Genomic DNA, 23,996 nt, shown 5'->3' on the forward strand with positions numbered 1-23,996 from the left:
AACTAAGGACCCACGGCCGGCCAGCGTTATACACTCGCTCGTGGCCGGATCCCAGATCTTGACCGTGCCATCGCGGGATGCGGATGCGATGCGGCTGCTATCAGGTGACCAGGCGACAGAGATAACCCGGCCTCCATGGCCCGTTAGCGTTATACACTCGCTCGTGGCCGGATCCCAGATCTTAACCGTGCCATCGCGGGATGCGGATGCGATGCGGCTGCTATCAGGTGACCAGGCAATAGAGGTAACCCAGCCGCTATGGCTTGTTAGTGTCGTTATGCACTCGCTCGTAGCCGGATCCCAGATCTTGACCATGCTATTACGGGACCCGGATGCAATGCGGCCATCGGGCGACCAGGCGATGGAGGTAATCCGGGCGCTATGGCCCACTAGTGTTATACACTTACTCTTGGCTGGATCCCAGATCTTAATCGTGCCATCATTGGACCCGGATGCAATGCCACCATTGGGCGACCAGGCAATAAACGTAACCCAGGCACTATGGCCCGCTGGTGTTATACACTCAGTTATAACTGGATCCCAGATCTTGACCGTCCTATCACGAGATCCAGATGCAATACAGCCGCCATCGGGCGACCAGGTGATAGAAGTAACTGAGGCGCTATGGCCTGTTAGTGTTGTTATGCACTCGCTTGTAACCGGATCCCAGATCTTAACTGTGTTATCACTAGACCCGGATGCGATGCAGCTGCTATTAGGTGACCAGGCGATAGAGTTAACCCAGGCACTATGGCCCGCTAGTGTTATACACTCACTTGTAGCTGGATCCCAGACTTTAACTGTGCTATCACTAGACCCAGATGCGATGCGGCCGGTATTAGGTGACCAGGCAATAGAGGTAGCCCAGCCGCTATGGCTTGTTAGTGTCGTTATGCACTCGCTTGTAACCGGATCCCAGATCTTAACTGTATGATCGCCAGACCCGGATGCGATGCGGTCGCCATCAGGCGACCAGGCGACAGAGGTAACCGAGTCGCTATGGCCTGTCAGTGTTGTTATGCACTCGTTCGTGGCCGGGTCCCAGATCTTGACCATACCATCGCCAGACATGGATATAATACGGCTGCCATTAGGTGACCAGGTAATAAACGTAATACTGGCACTATGGCCTGTCAGTATCGTTATGCACTCGCTTGTAACCGGATCCCAGATCTTGACTGTGCTCTCGTAAGACCCAGATGCGATGCGGCCGCCATCGCGCGACCAGGCGATGGAACTGACCGAGCTGCCGTGTTCAAAGGTTTGCAGGCAACCATTCCAGTTTTTTTCCATAGTTGGTTTTGTGATTAACCACTCCGGTTCTTCTGATTGAAACCTCTTTCGAGTCAGGCATTCAGAAGGACTAAATACAAGTGCTGATGCATATATTTGTAATGGGTAGTTTTCGACTACTGCCTTACAATGTTGAATAAAGCGTCGAGCGTCTTGAACTATGTTAGAAAACGGGGATACATAACCCTATAGCAATGTTAGTACAGGTTTATGTAAAACTATGTTCATCTTACCTGAACTAGGCTCTCGAATTTAGCCATTGAGAGCATCCCATTCGACATGCTCTTTAAAAGACTTAAAGCCTCGAGCCAGTATAGATACTTCTTATTCAGAAACTCATTCAACTCGACACTGCCTTGAAGATCTCTTTGCGCATTCTCGCTGGTGCTGCAATCGTGCAGGTGGTCAATCCAGTACACACACGAGTACCGAGCGGCAGCGAGTGGATCCGGATCGGCCGCTTGACCTGTTCAATAGGAAACCCAGGAGCACCGAGCTTGTAGATGTCACGCTGTAATGTCCTATTCATGACTTGTAGAGAGCGTGAGAAGACGGTGTAGTGCAAATCTTCTATCCCGGAAGGAAAGATGTCATTTGATGCCTTTTCGAGCAAAAAGTCCTTTGCCGACTGATGGACAAATGATATGGCATTGTTCCGGATATTAATGAAAGAACCACAAAGAGCGATGAGATCTAACAAATGGTCGTAGTTATCGGATGTATTTCCGGGCAAAGCCATGAAATTGACCAGTTCTGGCATAGTGAGAGGCCGGAAAACCAGGGATACCAATGCAAGGATGCTTTTACAAAGCTTAGCATCATCTTTGTCTTCGTAAATGCAGATCTGATCCATCATCCGTTCATAGAGCTTGTCAAGGCCCGGTGGAAAGGCTTTCAACTTCCTCTTAACCTGATGTGCACGGGTCTTGTTGAGTGCATTGCAGACCAATGCTACATATAAGAAAGTGCCTTGTGCATTCGAAGCAAGATGTTGCTGGACAGCGTCCTTAGTCGCATTATCCCATCCATTCTTTGCTAGCTGGTCGACCTTGAACTCAATATAGGCTGTGACAGCAGCGGAGACTGAAAGTTCATTGAGTTCAAGGCGTAGTCCTAGGTGATTGTCTGCCGTCTCCAAACTCATCTCGATGTTGGGCCAATTACGACTCGACACAATCCACTTGACTTTAGAAGATACGGGTGAAAGTTGCACAATAGCGTCGAGTAATAGATCCAGACCGGTGGTACATTCATCGAGTGCGTCAATGATCAAGTGGGTACTCTTGAGGAAGGGGTCTTGCAGCATCTGTTTTAGAATACCCAATAAGGCAAACCATGCATTGCCATCCTCGAAGAGCGCATCGCCAGCTTGATCATACTTTGATGCCACATAAGAGACAAGTGATGGTTGCTGCTCGAGAAGTAAATACATTATACTTCGCACGGCGGCCATAGCGTTATCAATGCGCGATACGGTAGCCTGAAAGAAGAAGTATATTACGTTACCCGCCTGTTGCTTCTGTAATTCGTCGATGATGCCGCATAGTAACATTGTCTTGCCTTTACCAGGGTCGCCTCGAATCCAGAGTAGTGGGGTCTCCGTGCTTGTTTTCCACTGCTGGAAATCAAGATTCTGGAGAATCCATCGATAGGATTCCTTTAAGAGCCCGCCTTTCTCGGCCTCAATTCGTTCTTTATCGACGCATGGATCGGTTACTCGAAGTAACCTTTGATGATGAGCAAGCTTGTCTTGTCCTTGAGTGAGACGCTTGATTTCTTTCCTCAACCGAGTAGTTGCATGTTCTCTTTCTCCGTATATTAAAGGCATAAATATACCGAATATCCCAAGGAGGCAATATGCCTTATCTTCAACCTTTGTGGCTTCGCGTTTCTCTGCCCAAGACATCCGGACGTCCGCAGGGAATTCCGAGAGAGGATATCCTTGGAGTGCGGTACAGGGGATGCCCGTGGCGCAGTGTATCAGAGATTCAAGGGACTTCTTATCGCCAAGCCTTTGGCCCTCTCGCGAGAAGAACTCGACTGAGGCAGAAGCAAGAAGCTCTTGTACTGTCCAGCATCGAGTATGCCATCGACTTTTCTGGAATGCTGCTTTCCATTGAGAAAGATCAGTTGTCGAGTCCAAGGTCGATACATCTGTCAGATAAACATAACATTTTGTGGCACGCTGATACCATCGAAACATCGAGTTGATAGATTCTGAAAGCTCCGCGTCGCTTGTTTTCTTAATACAACAAGTATCAATCCAAAAATAGTCCAAGTTGTCTTTTGTCGCCTGTTCTTCACAGAATTTGATCTTCTGGTAGCCAACTTTTTGTTTGCCTTGATCGGCCCCGAGGTCCTCAAAGGTGACCTCATCTTCATCGCGGCCCCAGGTATGCGAGAGGATAGCATAGCGTGGGACATTGCCATCGCTAAACTTCTTCAGCTGGTATCGACCTTCGGCCCCGCGATGCAATAGACGCATCCTGGAGGCCAGCCACTTTACGTTGATGAGGACGCTTGACAGCACGGGTGAAATCGCCCGTAGTGTGGTGACGTCCACTTCCTCGGACGTATCTAAATCTGGTGGACAACATTGACGTGGATCTTTCGGTGTAAAGCCTCAGTCGTTGCAATTAGTTAGGCTTCATTGTGAGCCTAGGCTCCATTGTGAGGCTGTCAAGGCAACCTCGTGTGGCTGGGAATTCAATCCAATCAGCCACTCAGCGATTCAGATACTATTAGCTGCATAGCCAAAATGTGTCATTCACGTGCGCATTCATTCACATGGAAGCGCCTATCCCCCTTTGGCAGATGCAGATCCAAACGCGCTGATGCAGGTAATACGGGGTATATACTGAAGCAAGGCGAAGTACCCCTGCACTTGCAAGTGCCGTAGGTGTACATGATAGTGCTTGCAGAAGGCAGAAGAAGGCGTTTTGCTGCGGCTTTGGTTCTAGAAGCTTGATGTACCGCCGAGCAATTCTCTTGCTGCTTCTGGCTAAGCCTGTTTCTTGCCTAGTAAACGTGCATGAATAGGGCATCCTTCAATCATTCGGTGTTAGCTCAGGCCAGGCAGTTTCTAGTTCTATTATTCACAGTGTATTATTCGAATCGACATGAACCCAGGCTTCAGCTGAATCCCCCATGTCTACAGGCGCGGTTCTGTGATATTATTCTCTCTTCTCCTTTAAGCCGAGGTCGTCAAAGTCGCGAGCACAGCTGCTGCATCCTTCTCCTTTTTTTCCCGAGAAAAGGCAGAGCACATGACTACTCCAATCTATTTCGCTTCCCACGCAGTGATCCCTCGTCATTAGCAAATACAGTATGGCATCGAGTACAAAAAAACAGCTCAAAATCAACGAGCCCCATCAGGTACTGCATAACGTGACCACTCGATATCGGCGTCGACGTTCTGGGCACGCTGGAATGTAACCACAGATATGACCCCAGAGGAGTACCAAAGGCAGCCTGTTGGATGGTGCTGATGGATAGATGCGGAGAATGTGCATTAATGACAGCGACTATGCTTCATCAATGCGGCCAACGGCATACTCTGCTTGGATGAAGAAATGCAGGTCAGATTTGCCGGCCGAAGCTCACGCCATTTCGTGTCCCAGGGTTGGCCAAAGTTCAACGCCGAGCGACGCCCCGTTTATGAGCCGGGCCTCGTCGCCAGTATTTTTAGTAGTTACTATAGTAAACATGTCATATACGCGATAGGCATCCATCCCTTAGTCCATCCGGCGCCGCGGGACTGCACGATAGATTCTGCTTCCCCCGCATTCGACGGGATCAAGATATAAAGGCCGTGTGTCTGCATCTAGCCTCTAGTTTATCTGCTAAGCTGGAGATATAAATGAGCCCACGATCGATGCCATCTCAGGTGTGAATGCAACACAAGTACTCGCACGTGCACAGTGTGACTTGCAGCGGTCCGTGATCCCCAGATTTCTACTAGGCTCTTAGCGGCTCCAGGCCCTTCTCCAGCCTATCACAACCCCGCCATTAGCCACTGTCCGCCATCTACTGCCCTGTTCGCGAGAGCCCGAGTTTTGCCGACCTCGACGTCAGAATCTCGGTCCAAGAAACATCGGACCACCAGTGACCAACTTTGTCCAAATCCATCTCCGGACGACCGGCCCTTGCGCTCGAGCTCTGCATTGCGTCTTCGATAATCGCGCTGCGGCCTCTCCTGAAGCTCGCCCATCCTATTCGTTTTGGTTTAATATCACCGCGGCGCTGTGTGACGCCCGCCATCTCTCTTCCATCTCATCTCTCCCTTGGCGCCTCTGACGGTGACGCCTCTCATCGACTTCTCCCTCTTGAAACACGAGACCGCCTATCCGCCATAGACACGACTCTTTGCACCATCTCGGCATCACCGCCAGGCCTCACCGCATCGCAGCCCAGCCGCGACGACTTTTTGTCTTCTTTGATAGGCTCTCGGCCGCTGCAGCTGCAGCCACTTTGCATTAAAATCTGCAACCCGGGAACGTCCATAGGCGGCATCCCGTCTCAACCCTACGGCCACACAGAGACACAAGCCCACACGCACACGTGCAATCCATAATTAAAAAATCCGATAGCTATAATCAGCCTGCACCAGTCATCGATTAACTACAACAAATTATACATCGTCAAGCAGGGAGAAGGGGAACAAAAAACAATGCCGTCCCAGCGACCATTCTTCCTCTCTTCCTTCTTCAACTCCTTCCGACAAGCGCCTGCTCTATCTCAACAAGCTCCCAAACACACATCGCAGGCTGCATCTGCATCTGCTGCCGCTGCTGCCGCCGCCTCCACATCAGCCGCAGCCGCAGCATCTTCCACCACATCCTCCGCCGCCCGCGCAATCTCCACAAACACTGCCACAACATCGTCTACCAACGTTGCCATCCACACGCCGCGCGGTTCTCCTGGCGGCGCCATCCCCATCCCTAATGGCCGCAGAAGGGGTAGCGACAGCAGTAGCGAAGGCTTTCGCGATGCGCTCGGCGCGGATAAGTGGTATATCGGCGGCAGGACGGCGGCTGGAGAGGAGAAGTTCTTCAAGATGGGTGTAATTCGAAGGGTAAGGAGTAATGATGGCCTGAGCCTTGATCGTCTGAGTTTATAGGCTCATGGCTGAACGGAGACGGCTGAATGATGGCGACATATCATCATCAGATATCTTCAGAATGACTGCATCATTTCTTTTTTCTTTTTCCTCACTCTTTCTTGCTTCGCCATCAGCACGAAAAAAAAGTATATAAATGACTAGAGCGAGTTTGTTTTTGGATATGGGCAACAAGGATGTAAAACATCAAAACAACGCCTACGGGAAAGGCCTTGACTTGGGAATCTGGGCTTGGGATATTGGGATCATGGGCGTGGCGTTGTTTGCACTGGGCTCGGAATATTTATCAGGAATTTTTTACAACCGAGATTTTTACAACTGAAAGTTTTTACAATCATATTCTATCTAGCATAAGAAGAATGAGGCTTTAATACGGCCTCTGAGCAAATACAATTCTTTATCTATAAATATTTTGCTTTACCACATGAAACGCTGCAATCTTCCTCCATCGAGGATACTTCCATCTTCAGCTTTCCAGACATACGGCTTATGGAGGAATATGTATCCCGTGATGGCATTAATCAAAATGAACCAGATTGATTCGAGAATCAATCGGACGTCGTAACTGCGACAATAATTGACGAATTTGCCCCAGGCAGATGTTGAATCGGCGCCGTCGAGCAGACTGTTTTCTGTTGTCTGATGATCGTGCAGTCTCCATTCAGGTACCAAAAGCCTCCATATGACCCACGGAATGATAAAGTAGCGAGGCTCAACCAGCGGCGCTGTAATGAGTGAGAGGCTGGTGGCGAGCAGGAAAATGAGGCCAGTAGATGTTGGGACGGGCTCTGATGAGAATGAGAGGGGATCTGGCTTGATATTTCTCTTCGTCTCCTCTTTGGAATTCTTCGCAGTAAATGTGTCAGCATCCGCTACGACAAATGGATCGCAGCTGAATGGTGACGGGCGAGATGTGTGGTAATACGCCGAACAAGTGTCTTTATGAACTCCCGTGATCCAGTTCGGGCAGCCAGATAGAGTACCCCAGACGAGCCAACGGCTAGCTGTATACGGCAGGATAAGGAAATACCGGATCCAAGATGCGCGGCGGATGGTATACCGGAAGACGTAGAACATGTAGTGGCGGTTATCAGCCAGGGTAAAAGGGTGGATGATGGTATTGAAGCGGACAATAAGGCCGGACAAGACAAAAGTTACAGCCAAGTAAAGCGGCCATAGAAGTCGATTGTTGAAAATGAGAGTAAAGAATTTCAGTGGAAGTGAAAGCCCCGGTTGAGATGTTGCATAATTCTTTTTGGATATGGCTTTATCCTTTCGTGAGATGAACAGACTTTGTACAGCATCGATTGCTAGGATCGCATACGGAGCGAAAAGCGGGAGTGAGAAGAAGCCGAAAAAGGCCCAGATGTAGAGCATTTGCGAGAGATGAATGGTAGCAACATGGTTGGACTTGTCTCCAAGGACTACGCCGCCGTTCCATGCTACAAATCCTGCAAACGCGGCCAAGACGGTGACATAGGGCCACATCTGTCTGATAAGTCGTATGGGATTGCAGAGTGCTGCGACTATTAGACTGACGGCAGTGAATAGCATGTCTGGAATTGGTTTATTAGCACTTGACGTTGAGCTGGATTTTCAGGTGTCATTTATCAATTACCTTCGGGATATGCCATGTTCAATGGCAAATCATGCACATGTCCAACAGACCATCTCTTGAAGAAAAACATCAGCTGCTCTGACAGCGACGTTATATACGGTTGGACAACCGCCTTTGGCCGCAGGCTCTTAACAGCATGAACAGCCTCCAAGCCTCCCATGAAGACGACAACCCAAAACACATTCGTCTGTCTCATGGTAAGACTGCCCAGTCCCAGGAGTATGGTCGTAACATCGCTCAGGAATGAGCTATAATCACGGCCAATGCGATGAAGATGGTTGAAAAAGGCTGCAAGGACAACGACTGTAGATATCACATCTGTGTAATAAAGCCCCGAAAAGAAGAAAATCAACGGGAAAAGACCAATGTTGAAAGCTGTGTGGGCGGCATATTGAGATGTCTCGCCGATACTAGCGGATGGTTGCGAATGCGCTTGATGAAGGCGTGCTTCGATTGCTTCTCGACAAAGCATGGCAATGTAGCTCAGCACGAAGACACCAATTACGTTGGTTGCCCTAAGAGTTTCGGGATCGCATGCATAAGAAGCGATTAAGCCACTGCTTTTTAACGCTTGGGGGATCAAGATTGATATCCAATATCTAGACACATTGTTAGTCTCCCTTGTACAAAAACGTCTCCTTTATGTCTACAAACTCTCTAACTTACAATCCCGGGGGAGTAGTGATTTTGTCATCCCATTCCATAAATTTGCCTTCGCAATACCTTTGCGCTTGGGGAATGTGGAATACTTCGTCCTGATTTCACGTATTGTAAGCATACTGTGCGCGTTGCAGATTCTCCCTAAACTCACCAGATATGGCTCGGGAACAAATTCAGACACCTTGCCCAGCCAGACCATAGCCGCTACTGAAAGTAAATAGGTAAATTCCATCCTCAGAAGCTTAGAACCACCATTGAAGCTGTTTTTGAACAGTATCGTATGGAGGAGGAAAGCAATCGGCAGAGCGGCGGCAATCCATGTTGCGGTTTTGACGTCTGCGAGAGACTCAGGGGCGCGGCTCCTTGGCGATGCCATGCTAGCGGAAGAAGACTTTGATAACGGTTATAAAATTCAGAAAAGAAGTGAAGAGCTAAGCTTTAACAGTTATAAAGAGTGTTCCATATTTGTATAAAATTGCGCGTGATGAGGCATGTCGCGTCGTTATATTAGCAGCAGTTCGGAATGAGATGAGCTGGCAAGATGAATGAGACGCAGACAGTGAGAATCCTATATAAAACACTGTACAGTCTGTATGAAGGGAGTTGGACTATTTACATATGAGCATAGCTACCTTGCCCTTCATATACAACTAAATTAAAATTTACAGGAAGAAACGCAGGATTCATACATAATTTTATCACTGTTTAAGGGAAAACGTATACAGTAGTTTAAGATATGTCTATTGTGTATCTCTTATACAAAGGCAAGCTGCCGCAACCGCTGCGCAATACCTTACATTTTTCACCAAACACCATTCCATAGGTAAATGCATTTAGAAGGGCTATCCAAGTATCTGTTAGCATTCACTCTCTTGACAAGTTTCAAACAGGACAGAGCTTACGTTGTCAGCGGGGTGGATCTCCTTCTTCTCAAAGGTGCTGCCGATAATGGGGATTTTCTAAGCGTCCGTTAGTATACACTCTCTCGCATTTTTTACAGCCAACAACTTACGCAGAGAACGTCGGCACGGAAACGGGGTAGGCTGGAGGCGTAGAGGACCAGAGCCATACCGAGGCCGGCACCCATAAAGGCAGTTCGGAAGCCGCTGTTGACGAGTTAGCAAGCTCATGGATCCCATATATCTACACCAAAAGTCGATTCTGCTGGAGAAAATTTGAAGAGCCGGCTCTCAAAGTCTAGGACAATCGCATAATGTGGCCGAGGTATCCCATGACAATTCCCAATATCGATCACCCCACTATGCAGACCCAAGACTTTCCGCCGTTCTTCCTCAAATCCTTCTCCAGCGGTGAAATTTCAAACACAGTCCGTTGACTTACTATCGGGTAGCGGTCTGGACGCTGATGCCCTTGAAGTTAGGCTGGAAAGCGTATCTTTGCGAAAATGTTAGCCCAGCCAAACCACTATCCAAGCTGCACAAGCTACCCCCCAGGAAAGCTTTTCGCAAGTCTCTCCAAGACAAGGTAGTGTTCCGCAGCATAAATCGCAAAAATTCTCCATGCTCAGGATCGTATGGTTCGAACGTACTTGGGGCCGAAGGCGCTCTTGAATTCCGCAGCGCGGATGGGAGTCTATTCGCAGCAAAAAGTTAGCTTCGTCGCTTCGCTTTTTCCAGGGCATCTTGTCGGCCGTGGGAGGGGTAGCAGTTTGAGCAGAATAGGCTGTGACGCACTTGAGAGACCATATTGACTGTTGGTAGCGAGTAGAGCCGCGGGAATCGTTCAATTGCTCGTCAATTCGTCGTAGAGAATGCGCCGTCACTCAAAATGCGCGAGTTTGGAGATGCCGGCGATTCTCGGGCGAGATTTTGGCCTGAGGCGTGACTAAGCCAATCTTGAATTTCGGCGCCCAATCATACGATTCCATTTACTAGCCCCACACAAGCTATGAACCAACAGGAATGTACCTTTTCTGGCAATCAACCAGCCTCGTCTCTCCAATCTCCCGCTTCGCGCTTACACGTTTGCAAGCTCACGCTGTCTATTCGAGTGCCGAGCCATAAACAAGATGGACACATACATTGACAATCGCTTTGAGCGCTTGGAAAAGGCTCTTTCTAATCTGATTGACTCGGTCACCAAATACCACCCCTCCACTGTCCAGGCAGAGGAGCTCAAGACTGCCGACGATGAGCTCTGCAAAGGACTAGAAGAAGGTATGCTGGAGCAGTCTGGTATTCAGCCATGATATAATTCTAACTATGGCCAGTGCAAACGCATCAAAACAACTACCTCAAGATCCAACAACTTCGCCAACTATCCACGTCTTTGGACTCCCAAATCCGCGATACACTTACCAGCCTCGCGACAACCCGCAAAGATATAGTCAACACTCAAGTCACCGTCTATCCTTCTGAACCGAACTACCCAATCGTATACGAAGAGCTCCTCAGCTATGCCCGACGCATCAGCAAGACGTCGATGCCACCATCCGCAATATTAAATGCTCTGGCTGCGACGCAAGAGAGCCAGACACCCCTACCCGACTCCCAGGCCCAAGCGGGCATGACGCCCTCTGCTGCTCAGACCCCGAATCCAACACAAAGCCCTGCTCCTATAAATGGCGTATTACCGTCTGGTCTGCCCGACCTATCTACCCAGCAAACCCAGACTTCTCAGTTAACCAGTCTGCCGGAGAATATGAGCCAGTTCCTCAATCCTCTGTCGGGGCAACTCTTCTTCCCATGGCCCTTGGAAGACAAAATCCGCTCTGGAGCCCTGGCGTCCAACCAAATCCTCCTGGAGCAAGGCATCGATCCCAAAGGCTACGACCCCGTTGCGGAAGAGGAGCGCAAACGCAAAGAAGAAGAGGAGCGCAAGGAGAAGGAAGAGAAGGAGAAGCAAGAGCGTGCCGAGCGCGAGCGCGAGAGGAGAGAAGAGCTGGAACGCCTTCGAAAGGAAGATTTACTACGGAGGGAAAAGGAACAGGCAGCATTCCGAAGAGCAAGTACCGCTGCTGGCATCTCTGGGGATGCAGCCGTCAACGCGCCTCCGAGTGCTAGGCCCGAGAAGAAGCAGTTCCAGTTCACTAATCTGGATGACTTAGATGACGACGACGATGAGGATTAGTTGCTTCATATCGCTCGCCTCATGCAACGCAAAAAGAGAATCAAGCTGGGTAGAATTGGGTCAGAGAACTTTTAGAATGGAGAGAATCAATCCAACACATAATACCAAAGCTCGCTACTTGATTCAAGTCAATATTCTTCAATTAAAAACATGTCTATCCCGCAGTATTCTTTTCCCGCCCAATCCATCTCATTTTCTCCATAGTTGCACCGAAAAGAGAAAACGAAGACAATGTCGCCTTGAATGTGCAAAATAGAAGATCGCTGATTTTTCTTCCTTCCTTTTTCATCAACGAGAAATCATCGTTGCGCACACCATGTTCATACATGTACTTTACAAGTTACTAGGAATCTTTTCAAAGCCCACCCTTTTAGCCTTGCGACATGATGTATTGACATCACTGTCACCGCGCATATCTCTATATCTGTTTAGTCAATCTTGATTGAAGAGTAAATCTTTCTTACAAACCACCAAGAAGAAAAGTAACCAATGGTGCCTAATAAACTGTTAGATATCGTTGTCCCTAATACAAGGGACATGACTTTGCAACTTACCAGAAAGAATAAAGAACAAGAAGGAAATCAAGGCACTGTAGCCAATGTACAGGACTGTTCCTGCAAATCCGCCAAGCTTCACCTTGGTAACCAAATACAGGAGGCAGTTGAGGAAGACATAACCTCCGCTCATTCCAGCAGCCAGGAAAGATCTCCACTGCCAGTTGTAGTTCTCAGCACACAGGAGGAAATATGTCATGAGAATAGTAACGGCACCGCAGACGGCAATCATGAGGCCGTAGCAGAGGAAGAGGAAGCCAAACATGTAGTAGATACGGCTGAACCAGATTGAGCTCATGATAAAGTACAGCTCAACAAAGATGGCGCCAAAGGGCAGCAGACCAACAATGAGCATGCTGGGGATGGGCTTCAGGTACGTCGTGACAGGAGGGATCTGGCGAGGAATCTGGTTGGTGCGAACGGGAGCCTCGATCTGAACGGCCTTGAAACCGAGCCAAGAGCCAGTGAAGGAGAGAGGAATTGAGATGACGAACCAGATGCCGACGATGACGAGCATGGTGGTGAAAGGAACGGCGCCAGAGGACTGCTTGGCCCAGAGGAACAGATTCAAGAGGAAGAAGGCAGTAAAGACAATACCGGGAACAAGCAGAGGCGTAAGAGCAATGTTAACCTTCCACTGTTCGCCTCCCATGGCCTTGTAAGTTCTGGCAGAAACGTATCCTCCAACAATTCCGAGAATGGTATAGAGAATGATTGAGATGCTACCCAAGGAACCGCGGTTAGACGGGGAGAGGAAACCAAGCAGCGCAAAAGCAATGGTGAATCCAGTCATGACAAACAGCTGGGCTCCATTGCCCAAGAGTACGGAAAGCAGCAGCGGGCGAGAGGGAGATCGGAATACGTCGCCATGAACCAGCTTCCATCCTGAGTCTTCCTGGACACCATCTTCAAGTACCGACGTGCCACTTAGGTCATCCAGATTGATCTGATCCAGGCGATTGTATCGCGCAATATCCTTCTTCAAAGTTCGAACCAGGATGGACATGACGGTAAGCACAAGGATGACGACAATGATGGCAGTATCGACGAGCCAGAACCAGTGGATCTTGGGGTCGAAGACGTGCAGGTACTTGTCCCATCGGGTAGCCCAAGCAGTAGGCGACTTGACCCAGTAAACGCTATAGCTGAACTTGACATCCTCTGGCCCTCCGCCGTGGGCGAAGATGAGCGACTGGTGGTTCTCGCCGCAATCGGCGTCTCCTTCGTACTTCTTGGAGCTAGGCTGAACAACAACGCCGACAACTCGAAGCTGATTCGGGTTTTTGTTGACCTCGTGGTATTCGACCCAGATCTCGTAATGGTTGTTGAAAATGATGTTGCCTGCTTCATCGTCCTGTCCCAGCAAGAAACCAGGGCTGTAGAAGGTCGTTCCCGTAAGCTGATCCTGAATCTGCTGGCCAGCAGGGAGGCCGTCCACAAGCCAATTCAGACTGTATCCCTGTTCAATCCTCGTCGTGACAAACTCCACCGATTTCTCCTGGTATTTTACTGAGCAAAGTGGCTTGCATGTCTCGTTCTGTCCCATCTTAAGGTTGAACGGCGAAGTCATTATCCTGTCGCCAAACAGGATGCTCCCCAAGCTCTCCGACACATATTTTGGGCCGCCCTCTGGCTTGCAGAACTGGAAAGCGGGATGGTAGTAATCGTATGATACGACCGAGTGTAATCGGGCATCTTGCGGCGCTGCCACGGGTCTGATGCTGTTGACGTATAGAGGGACTTCGTCGCCGGGCTTGTATGAGGTCGGAGCGACACCGGGAAGATAGAAGGCAGATGCCAGTTGCGGCGCCGCAAAGAGGGTCGCTAGAAGCGCCGCTGGCGCACCATGTGGTAAATGCATCGTTGAGGCTTGTGTTTATATCATGCCACGCGCGGGTTGTGGAAGATGCTGAGGTGTTCGCAATGGCGACCGGTCCTAGTATACGCCGAAGCTCAGGCCAGGTTGGAAAGGGTTATGATGAGCGACGCAGCCAGGCGTCTCTCGAGTTTAGTTCGCTCTGCTCGCAGCGGGAGGGGCGCAATGGAAGCAGCTTCTGTAGAGCACTGTGGAATTGGCGACTCAGCAGTGCCGCAAGCGAGAAATTGCAGACGTCGAGTCTAATTTCGAGGGCGCAGCTTCAGGAGCGAATGTACTCGCGTCCCACGCAGTGAGTACGTAGTGCAGAGCCGCCAGCTGTACAAGATCCCACCAAAGGACTGGCTTAGTCAGATTTTTGTTGAAGAGTGACGATTCGTGCAGTGCCCACTTGCCACCTTGGGCAGTGGCCGGGATACTCCCAAGTAAAAATATGGCACTTACATACAGCGGCTATGCATATACGAGATGTGTGGTTCGTATAAGTGCGAGCTACGAGGGTACGAGATATTAATTCCTCGAATTGACTGCGAAGATGCAAACAGGCGCTGGCTTGCTGCGATTAACGAGGTGGGACGATGCAGAGGTTTGAAACAGGGTCTTATATCGGCTGTTGAACATTGGCTCTGTTTTGTACCGGCGATGATACTCGTTGGTGGGCATTAGCGATGCATGCAGCCACTACTTGATAATGGTACCTATTGTTAATTTAACCTTATCCAGATGATAATAACTCTCTATTTACGTCAACACCACCTCAGCTAAATAACGCAACAATATACTCTTTAGAAAGTAGCAATAGATTTCAGGTTACCTACAGACATGAGGCAGATGCCACAGCATATCCTCAGCAGATGCCTAGCCCCACGTGACTGCGTGTTTCTATCGCGAATCTCTAGCCGCGCGGGCAGAGCTTCTTAATCACGTTCACCCCGCCATTGCATTCGCATTCACGCATGTGCAACGGCAGCATCATGCCCCATCTTCTGCGGCAACCATGAACGCCGCGGCCATCCAGACCAGCGACGATGAGTTTGGCTACGATTTCGAAACCGACGACGAGGAGCTCTTGATCCATCTTGCTTCGAATGCCTCGCTGCCGCTGAAACAGTCGACAGACGCTGTGGCGCTCATCACAGCTGCAAGTGCTGCCAAAAAGACAACAGGTTTCAAAGCGTCGCAAGGTGTGAAAACGTTTCATGAGCATGTATACCCTCGTGAGGCACTGGCGCTTAGTCCTGGTAGCAAGGGGAAAGCGCCAGAGGTGCCTATCCAGGGCATAGTTCAAGAACGAACTCTCCCATCTGCCTCATCAGCTCATGATCCTGTGGCATATCCCGATTGTGAGCATGAATTCGATTTCGCTATTCTATATTAACCAATGTAGCGCTAATTCTTTGTGCAGTAACTACTGCTCTTCAAGCGATTGAGTCTGTCCAGTCGCCACCACCTACGGAACTCAGCGACGACGGGGTCGAATTTGATGATGATCGGTCACCTCTACAAAGATTTCGATCGTTTCCGAAGAGACCGCTAACAGTAACCGATCTGACTGCCGGAGCATGGTGCGAGCTTCAATACTGGTATACACTCACACAGCTGCCTGGCGGGCGAAGAACTCGGACAGCGGCTATGAAGCAGGGATCCAAGGTGCATAAGAAGCTTGAAGACGAGGTTCACACAACTGTCAGGATTGAGATTATTCAGAAAGAAGACGGATTTGGGCTGAGATTATGGAACTTGGTCCAGGGTTTGAGAACGCTGCGTGACACAGGATTGACAAGAGAGCTGGAAGTTTGGGGCCTGGTAGACGGCAACTTGGTCAATGGAGTCATCGACGACCTAAGCTACGACAACCCGAATCCGGATTTTGAGAAAGAACTGTCCAGCCAAGGATCGCAGCCTAGCGAGGGCCAGTCTATGATTTCCGATTATTTTCCACCCCCCAAGTCTAATAAGAAAATCAGTGGGAGCGATCACAAGATCTTTCTAACGGACGTCAAGACGCGGGGCACTTTGTCACCTGTATCACCAGCTGTAATACGCCCGGCAAAGATTCAGCTTCTATTATACCACCGCTTTTTGTCTGATATGGCTGCTGGCAATTTGGACTTTTTCAAAGTATTTAGGCGATATGGACTGGATGCAGACGTTCACTTCTCCGACACTTTCATGTCTCAAATCGGGGAACTTCATGATGAAATCTTCTTTGACACACCAACGAGTTCGGCAGAGGAATACATGGAGGTGCCAAGAGATTCACCCAGTCAAGATGATAGTAACACTACTGCTCTTGAATCGGACTCTTCTCCTGGCGCACCCGACCTTCTCAAATACGGAACGCTTCGCGAGCTTCTAACCCTCGTGAAGAATGAAATCCGCCTTACTTTCCCCCACGGTGCAGATTCCCTAGGTCATATCCTCTGCGTAAAGTATGTCTATCGCGAAGATGGCCGAGTGCTCAACGCGCATGATTTTCCTGTTTCGCCACAGACGCTGGATGCTTATCTCGCCGGAGACATGAGCTGGTGGCGTGGCGACAGAAAGCCAAGAGGTGTGAATATTGAAGAGGCGTTTAAATGTTCGACGTGTGAGTTTGCGGCAGGCTGTGCATGGAGGCGAGATATGGATCAGGAGCGGGTGAAGAGGACACAGGAGAGGGTTAACAAGGCAAAGAAGGCTGTTGAGACGAGATTCTGAAATTTTGCAACGGAGTTGATTTGTTGGATATTGTGCTTTTGTTACGAATCATGGTGAATTAGCGGAGCGTGTCATGGAGCGGCTTTTTCTTGTTCTATATACCTTTTTAGTTTACATGATTTCACATTGTTCTCATAGTACACACATCACGCAGATATGGCATTTGGAATACTACATCCACTACTCATTCTTAAAGAAAGCAAAATTCTATTACTTCAACAGCATCTTCAAACTCATCATGAATATTAAGACGTCTCAGGCATATAAAAACATTCAGCCATTCCACCACGCGCAAATGACACAACTTGTCGCTCAATTCTCCACGCCACGCTTTTTAGGGAAACGAAAAACAGGAAACATGTACCCAAAAAATATTCTTAAGAAACAAGAAGATAAAAGGAGTTCTGAAAAAAGTATTAACATTTCCTCGCAAAAATAAAAAAAAAAAAAGGGGGGGTAGAAAACGAAAGAGAAAAAAGATATCCTTCTACTTTCAACCAATATATAAAAACTTTAAGCATTTCGCTTCTTGCTCTTGTCTCCGCTACTCGACGCTGTAGAAATAGACGAAAAAGACCTTTCCCGAAAAGAACCCTATTTCTTCAGGCCCAGGAAATTCCTCCTCTTCTTCTCCTTGTGCAGTTTCCCATCGTCGTGTGAGCTACTTGAAGTTGTGGGCCTGTGCCCAGGCGGGTTGCTCATGCTCATGTTCGCCATGGCCTGCGTTGGAACGGCACCAGAGGGCACTGGTCTGCTGGGAAGACCACCTGGACGAGACATTGGTTGGCTTGGAAGACCACCAGGTCGAGGTGCTCCACCAGCCATTGGCTGCCTTGGCGGCGGCTGAGCCTGAGGTGGTGGCGCCGGGCGTTCAAAAAGATGTGCGGGTGCGTGCTTCTTGCGTTCAGCAGGAAGATCCAGCTGCCTTTTATCGCGACTCAAGTCTCCAATTTGGCGAAGGAAGAGTTGAGGCGTAAGCATGTGAGATGTCGCCAAGATAACATCTCGACTGCGCTCGTTGCCAATTTCATAGCATACTCTGCTTTCGCTGTATGTTGCGCCACCGGCCATAAAGACAATAAGCCTCTGGCGATTTTCAGGGGGTCGTCGTCCAGCCGCTGCCCAGTTCGGTCGTCCAGCTGCACGCAGTGATCCCGCCTGAGCCGCAAGAAGATCTTCGTTGGGATCCAGTGGTGGTTTGACATAGGGGAAAGTAGTCTGATCCAGAGATCCTTTGGTCAATCCGTCCAAGACTTGTTTTAGAACAGGCTCGTATCGCGATAGAGTATACTCATCCTCGTTTTGCGCATTCTTCTCAACGGGAAATAAGGGGATGATTGGTTGCTGTGGGTCTTTGAGCTGTTGTTTCATGGTTCTTCCACCAATGTGTTCAAAGTTGATGACGGTTTCTACGTCTTGAGGTGGTAGACCTGAGTGTGCCAGCAGCTTTTTGACGTCGTCCAAAATCATACCACCGCGGTATAGCGCGTACATAGCAATGAGTCGTAGACGGTCTCCGGTTGATACCGCGTCGTCGTCCAACATCCGTGCCACGGCATCTAGGATATTCTTCGGTTTCTTGTAATCCTCGTCCAATCCAGTAGCCAAGGTCTGCTCAACAGAAGCAGTGTCAGAAAGCTTTTGGTGTTGGAATATGTTCATACACTCTTGTGCCATGGTAAGATGCAGAGAATAAGCCTGCTTCATCTCCTGGAATTGAGGCAATCCTGCCATCATATCCCGAATAGCACTCAGACTCGTCGTATCTGCATTTTCTTTTGTAAAGTGAGGGTTTTGATCCAAAAACTTTTGGAAATCGCCCATAAGCTTATCGATGGTGTCTTTCATGTGGCGATGGCGGTTTTCAACCCAGATTTTGTCCTTCTCGGCCAACTCCATGTCTTTCTCCTCGGCTTCCGGAGTCCCTTCGTTAACTGTCGTGTGAAAAATCACCTTATCGCCGTCTTTGATAGGGAGCAGATCGTGCGCCATGGCTTGGTAGGTGAACTCGTGTACTAGTGGTGCCATAAGATCCATCGATCGGTCCGTAATGAGCAGCGTTGACTGGGGTCTGGTTGACGGAGGCGGAAAATTGGAATTATATTGGGCATAGCCGTCTAATTCTTCTTGTACGAATCTCGCCAGGTGTGTGCATAGCACGGAAGCCTCGTGGAAAGCATTTTTTGGTCGGTAGTATCTTACCTTTGGATACTCCCCCAGGGTAATGCAAATTCCTGCAATCTGGCGCAAATATTCAGCATCTCCATTCTATATAGTAACAGCAGATCCGATTGGGCTTACTCTTTGCGCAAGAAGCTGCATGTGTTTGGGCACTAGAGCATTGCATGACGGGTGGTACAGCATCGGGAAACTCCACGGATCGCGGAACGTCACAAGGTGGGTTTCTCGCGGGTAAAAGTCAACGAAGAGCGTTCGAGAGCTCACACGCATCTGGCGGATGCCGGGGAAATCGTCGAGGCGTCTTCGCAGCCCCGGCTCTAGCAGATTCGTCCAGACCAAGTATCCCCTTCGGTAGCGCCGGTGCTCGAAGTCAGCCAGGAGGCAGTCGACAATGTGCGGTTCGGGACTGAGGAGATAGATGGCATCCATTTCGGGATTGGGTTCTCGACGGTCTTCGATGCGCTCGATAGCTGCAAGTAGCCATGTTAGCAGAAACGCTTCGCGGTGATATCGGTGGTATCCGCAGAAGACAAAGACTGACTCGCAATATTGCTGTTGAGGATGTCGTCCGCTTTGACAGCATTGTCTACAATCTTCTTGGAGTTCTCGTCCACTATCAAGCACTTCCACTGTGGTTTGCAGCGATCTGCGTCAGTATCTCGGTCGATCGTAGGGGATAAACAGGGGCGGGCGGTCTCGTACGTCGTTCTGGGTGATATCCTTGATTTCCTGTAGGATAACTATTATTGGAGTCAGTAATGCGGTTTACGACATCTCTCGAACTCAAAAAACAGAGTCCATACCATTGTGCTGCTCTTCAATGACGGACAACCCCATTTTGGCTGTGGTGGACGGAGCTGTCCCGTCAGGCGGTGATGGTGGAAGAGGTCGGCGGCGATGGCCTGATAGGATTCAAGCTACGAGTAGAGGATCGTATCGCGATAATGAGATCGAGTTCGTCTACTAGCAGTTCCTAGCAGTACCCGAGCTGGTGTCCAAACAGCTGCTGCAAGCTCAAGCGGTCTCTAGGCTAAGGAGGCCGAGTTTGTTTTGTGAAGCATCACCAACAAGCTTCCGGTTTTGGCGGGGTTGGTAAATGCTGAGGCTGAAACTCCGGGCGACCCCCAGGCTGCTTCAGGCTCGTCCATTAGCGCCTGGCCCCTAACTTTAGCGCTAGCGGGGCCGATGAGGTCACTACAAGTCTCTAAAGAATGCAGCTCAAGCTGCTTAGCGGTGGCTTGACTAGAAACTACCGCCTTTATACTCCGAGGTGTACCTTGGTGGCATTGAGCTTGACCGCAGGTCGCCGTATTTCCAGGGTCCAGTCCATCTTTGGCCGATCATCTATACTCGAAATGAGCGCTGCGATAACTCCCGTATTGATTTCGTATCGACACAATGTGCATGCAGTGCTGTGTATGGAATCATGTCATATTAAATAATTTACGTTAGAGCCACGATATCACGCGACCATTAAGTCAGATTCATTCAGCCACGCATGATATAAACTTCCAGCAGAAGAGATGTATCTCTTGGTTTGATGCTGCCTCGTATTCTATATATGCTATCCATACATCGTCAACTTCACGCTTATAAGCCATCCTCACCTCCATTTCCCCTGAGATACTTCTCTACATCCACCCGGCTATACATCTCGGCCTGCAGCCGCTCTCCTTTCCTCTTATCTTTCTCCGCCAGAGCGCGCATCTCCTTGGCAGTCAGCGGTCGTGGTTTCTCTACCACTTTTTGATTTACCGGCTGCTTTGCTCCAACGCCCAGCGTATTCTTCTTCGGGAGTATCTTGATGGGGAACCGGGATCCCTCGCCCTCGCGACCCAGGCCCAGGCGGGAATCGGGATCCCAGCCCTGAGACTCCAGGGCTCGCAAACCCATGCGCGATCGATCCAACGCAGATGGTGGATGGGAATGCTCCAGGCTCACTTGGTGGGCAAGCGAGGCCTCGTGCTTCTGTAGCGTCGTAGTGATGGGAAGAGAGCAGACCGGGCATATCGGAGGCTCTGGCTGCTTTTCTGGTGGCGATATCGCATCTTCCTTGTCATCGCTCGCTGGTTCGGATTTGGCTGCAGAATCCGCAGAGCTGCGGCCCAAAACTATACTGGCGTAGATATCACCGATAGACGTAGTCTGTCCGCCGATGGCTTTGACCGTATTACTGGCATCTGGATCTGTCGCTTTGACAAACTCAATCTTCTTGCGCTTCAGCCCAGCGCCAAAGGGGCGTTTGTGGTGCAGCGGAATGTCTTCATCGTCAGAGTCATCCCTCTCACGCCGCATGGCCGTGTGCTAAGGGAAATAGAAATGACGAAAAGTTGTCGCCAAATGGTCGCGCTGATATTGTTATTCGTTACAACATACCGACATTTGCGTGAGTCGATGATGGGGAGCGACTAGCGATGTAGAAAAGAGACTTGCAACTCTCTAGAAGGTGCAAGTTAAGATGCCTGGACTTGTGATTACGTAAGAGTAGCATGGCCTCAACCAGTAGGCACATTTACAAACGTAGAGTAGTTATTTTACTTTTTTGTTTCTTCATTATGATTATATCTATTAGATGCATTGAATCATTCGGCTCGGCTTGCAATGCATAAGCTCTATATATTAAAACATGTCCGATATTATCGTCTGCGTTAGGGAGACAGATAAGCTCCAAGTCTGTTTCAAACGTTAGCAAGATCTGGGTATTAAAAGACATCGCAGGTTTTCGACTTACCCAATAATCACATAACATGCACACATTAAACCACCCTTCAGACCGCTGGACCGCAGCGGGCCACTAACGCCTTCACCCAAAATCAAGAAATTCACCAACAAGACCGATCCAAACAGCGTGGCGATCTCAAACAGGTTGAAAGTCAACATCAACGGACGGTCCATGATCCAGCCCGCAATGATTGTTAAGGGAGTCACACATAATGCAATCTGGATAGACGAGCCCACAGAAACTGCCAGTGCAAGACCCATGTTGTCTCTTGCGGCGACGATTACCACAGTGGCATACTCGGCGACGTTTCCAATGATTGGCATGATGATGAGACCAATGAGAGACTCGGAGAGGTGGCCCTGTCGAATCACATCGTCGATGGCGCTGGCGAGGAACTCGGCGGATACGGACATGAGGGATGATGTGATGATGAGCATCACGTAGGAGATGATGCGATCGGTCCTGGGTCCGAATGAGACGTGCTTCGGCTTGGCCACCATGCGGTCGATGTTGACATGGCTGTCTCGGAGAATCTGCCTCGTCGTGAGGTATGGCGCCATCAGTTCAGTTCGGTCTCCTCCTTCCGATGTCTCGCTCAGTGCTCCCCTGCTTGAACCCAACGATAATGAGCGGCCTCGCGTCCTGGCTCGTCGAGAGTTTTGGAAACTTTCTCCTACTTCTTCCTTTGGTTCACCATTCTCCAGATAGTCATCGTGTTCCAAATCATTCTCGTGGTCTAGACCGTCCAAACTGTCTCGCTCCCCATCTTTCAGAGGTGCGTGTTCTGATGTAGGGCTTACGTCGACGAATCTGACGGTTCGGTGGTTGGCTTGCGAGGCGTGCAGCGCTTCTGAAGAAAAGGGCATAGGTCGGAGAGGGACATGATCTGCGTCGTGGAGGATTTCAACGTCGTCGGTGTCTTCGTCGTGGGGTACGGCTTCGATGTCGTGAGGAGGCGTGCGAGATTTGATTTCGTGGAAAAAGTACAGGATATAAATGAGCAGAATCATGACAGCAGATATCCTGCTCATCTTGAGGCTCATGCTTTCAGCGCCTTCAGTTCCTCTGAATGTGTGGTCAAAGGCAGTCTATCAAACAGTCAAAAGTCTGTTTCGGTAATAAGCAACATGGCACGAGACAGCCACTTACAGGCATCAAGAAGGTAAACACCGACACAAACAGCAGCGATCCGAGTAGCTGCGTGCCGGCGGCATCGTGGAGGAACTCTTGGTCAGGGAGCTTGGTCGTTAGAAGCGCCGAACCAAGAATCAAAAGCAGATTCACTAGAATGGATCCAAGAATAGATGCCTGGACGACTCGGATCTGGTCATTCTTGAGGGCAACACTGGTTGGATTAGTATGGCAGACATGGCGAGGGGCAGTTCGCTGCTCATATGAGGCTGATTCGACTTACATGCTACAGATATAAGTTAGCTTGGAGGGGCAACGAGGGGAAGTATCAAAGGTGTCAAGGGTCAAAAGAGAGAAAAAAGAGGGATGATGAAAGTAACAGCATGTGAGACTTACAATAATATCAGTTCGACAAGGTTGCCGAGACTGATATTGAGGATGGCACCAATGGTATCACCAGCATCGCTGGCAATCTTCTCCGTGACGTCCGTAAGTAAAGACGATAAAGGTACAATAGCGAGAGCGTTGAAGACGAAGATTATCGTAGAGTTGAGGTTGAGAAAATAAGAAACATATCCGATAGGAACAAAGACAAGCAAAAGGTTAAGCCACGACGTGCACAGGACCGATCGCGCAATATCCACAATGAGAGCCATCTAGCTATATGAACTAGGTGCCGCTCCAGCCAGGCCGCGATCTGTCGATGATGGGCACAGCCGGCTTTTGCAGCAGAAAAGAGAAAAGATATGGATTATTCGGTACTACCAGACCTGGTCTACGTCGGGTAGGCGGTATACTAATACAAGGGAGAGTAAGGTAAGAGAGGCAAGGTCCAGAAGCACGTGTACAGCTCGCATCTAAGAACGTCAAGAAAAAGAGACGTTATAGAGCGTGTTGCGCGTTTTAAAAATATAAGAAGAAGAAGACGAAGAAGAAGAAAAGAGCGAAAAGATCAGACAGACTGCGTCAGGCGCACGCGACCGCTTGTGACAAGCAGAAGCGGCGAAACTCACGATGAAGAGGGATAAGAAGACTGGGGGTAGCTCATTCTT

The 23,996-nt window shown here is 49.4% G+C and overlaps 9 protein-coding genes across 9 annotated transcripts; 3 read left to right on the forward strand and 6 right to left on the reverse strand.

The window, feature by feature from the left end:
- Positions 1-1,337: 1,337 nt before the first annotated feature.
- On the reverse strand, positions 1,338-4,001 carry GGI43DRAFT_310797 (uncharacterized protein). Its single transcript, XM_083201690.1, has 3 exons — positions 3,388-4,001; positions 1,527-3,333; positions 1,338-1,479 (listed from the first exon to the last, which is right to left on the reverse strand). The coding sequence occupies exons 1-2, from the start codon at positions 3,776-3,778 to the stop codon at positions 1,634-1,636; spliced, it is 2,091 nt and encodes a 696-aa protein (XP_083062631.1). The 5' UTR covers positions 3,779-4,001; the 3' UTR covers positions 1,338-1,479; positions 1,527-1,633.
- Positions 4,002-5,733: 1,732 nt separating this feature from the next.
- Positions 5,734-6,621, forward strand: GGI43DRAFT_310377 (uncharacterized protein). The gene has a single exon (XM_083201687.1). The coding sequence runs from the start codon at positions 5,963-5,965 to the stop codon at positions 6,410-6,412; it is 450 nt and encodes a 149-aa protein (XP_083062632.1). The 5' UTR covers positions 5,734-5,962; the 3' UTR covers positions 6,413-6,621.
- A 202-nt stretch (positions 6,622-6,823) lies between these two features.
- On the reverse strand, positions 6,824-9,198 carry GGI43DRAFT_399578 (dolichyl-P-Glc:Glc(2)Man(9)GlcNAc(2)-PP-dolichol alpha-1,2- glucosyltransferase). Its single transcript, XM_083205362.1, has 4 exons — positions 8,842-9,198; positions 8,697-8,785; positions 8,031-8,629; positions 6,824-7,968 (listed from the first exon to the last, which is right to left on the reverse strand). The coding sequence occupies exons 1-4, from the start codon at positions 9,064-9,066 to the stop codon at positions 6,830-6,832; spliced, it is 2,052 nt and encodes a 683-aa protein (XP_083062633.1). The 5' UTR covers positions 9,067-9,198; the 3' UTR covers positions 6,824-6,829.
- Positions 9,199-9,421: 223 nt separating this feature from the next.
- GGI43DRAFT_399582 (ubiquinol-cytochrome-c reductase complex subunit-domain-containing protein) lies at positions 9,422-10,498 on the reverse strand. The gene is made up of 6 exons (XM_083205363.1): positions 10,385-10,498; positions 10,240-10,283; positions 10,032-10,085; positions 9,703-9,796; positions 9,593-9,649; positions 9,422-9,532 (listed from the first exon to the last, which is right to left on the reverse strand). Exons 1-6 carry the CDS (start codon positions 10,394-10,396, stop codon positions 9,524-9,526), a joined length of 270 nt encoding a protein of 89 aa, XP_083062634.1. The 5' UTR covers positions 10,397-10,498; the 3' UTR covers positions 9,422-9,523.
- A 14-nt stretch (positions 10,499-10,512) lies between these two features.
- Positions 10,513-11,857, forward strand: GGI43DRAFT_310449 (vitamin-D-receptor interacting mediator subunit 4-domain-containing protein). Its single transcript, XM_083201688.1, has 2 exons — positions 10,513-10,867; positions 10,921-11,857. The coding sequence occupies exons 1-2, from the start codon at positions 10,720-10,722 to the stop codon at positions 11,778-11,780; spliced, it is 1,008 nt and encodes a 335-aa protein (XP_083062635.1). The 5' UTR covers positions 10,513-10,719; the 3' UTR covers positions 11,781-11,857.
- Positions 11,858-11,994: 137 nt separating this feature from the next.
- On the reverse strand, positions 11,995-14,701 carry GGI43DRAFT_310301 (transmembrane 9 family protein). Its single transcript, XM_083201686.1, has 2 exons — positions 12,335-14,701; positions 11,995-12,276 (listed from the first exon to the last, which is right to left on the reverse strand). The coding sequence occupies exons 1-2, from the start codon at positions 14,193-14,195 to the stop codon at positions 12,209-12,211; spliced, it is 1,929 nt and encodes a 642-aa protein (XP_083062636.1). The 5' UTR covers positions 14,196-14,701; the 3' UTR covers positions 11,995-12,208.
- Positions 14,702-15,000: 299 nt separating this feature from the next.
- On the forward strand, positions 15,001-17,123 carry GGI43DRAFT_399587 (exonuclease V a 5' deoxyribonuclease-domain-containing protein). Its single transcript, XM_083205364.1, has 2 exons — positions 15,001-15,553; positions 15,616-17,123. The coding sequence occupies exons 1-2, from the start codon at positions 15,208-15,210 to the stop codon at positions 16,908-16,910; spliced, it is 1,641 nt and encodes a 546-aa protein (XP_083062637.1). The 5' UTR covers positions 15,001-15,207; the 3' UTR covers positions 16,911-17,123.
- GGI43DRAFT_399588 (Sec1-like protein) lies at positions 17,124-20,193 on the reverse strand. The gene is made up of 5 exons (XM_083205365.1): positions 19,895-20,193; positions 19,794-19,831; positions 19,633-19,720; positions 19,212-19,561; positions 17,124-19,151 (listed from the first exon to the last, which is right to left on the reverse strand). The coding sequence occupies exons 1-5, from the start codon at positions 19,926-19,928 to the stop codon at positions 17,505-17,507; spliced, it is 2,157 nt and encodes a 718-aa protein (XP_083062638.1). The 5' UTR covers positions 19,929-20,193; the 3' UTR covers positions 17,124-17,504.
- Positions 20,194-20,681: 488 nt separating this feature from the next.
- On the reverse strand, positions 20,682-23,600 carry GGI43DRAFT_421573 (uncharacterized protein; the record flags this gene model as incomplete). Its single annotated transcript, XM_083207975.1, has 4 exons — positions 20,682-21,395; positions 21,834-22,901; positions 22,963-23,158; positions 23,341-23,600. The coding sequence occupies 4 exons, from the start codon at positions 23,598-23,600 to the stop codon at positions 20,682-20,684; spliced, it is 2,238 nt and encodes a 745-aa protein (XP_083062639.1).
- Positions 23,601-23,996: the final 396 nt, after the last annotated feature.

This window comes from Trichoderma evansii (assembly GCF_050947405.1).
Source record: "Trichoderma evansii strain SZMC 28006 chromosome Unknown GGI43scaffold_5, whole genome shotgun sequence".
NCBI classification, from domain to species: domain Eukaryota; kingdom Fungi; phylum Ascomycota; class Sordariomycetes; order Hypocreales; family Hypocreaceae; genus Trichoderma; species Trichoderma evansii.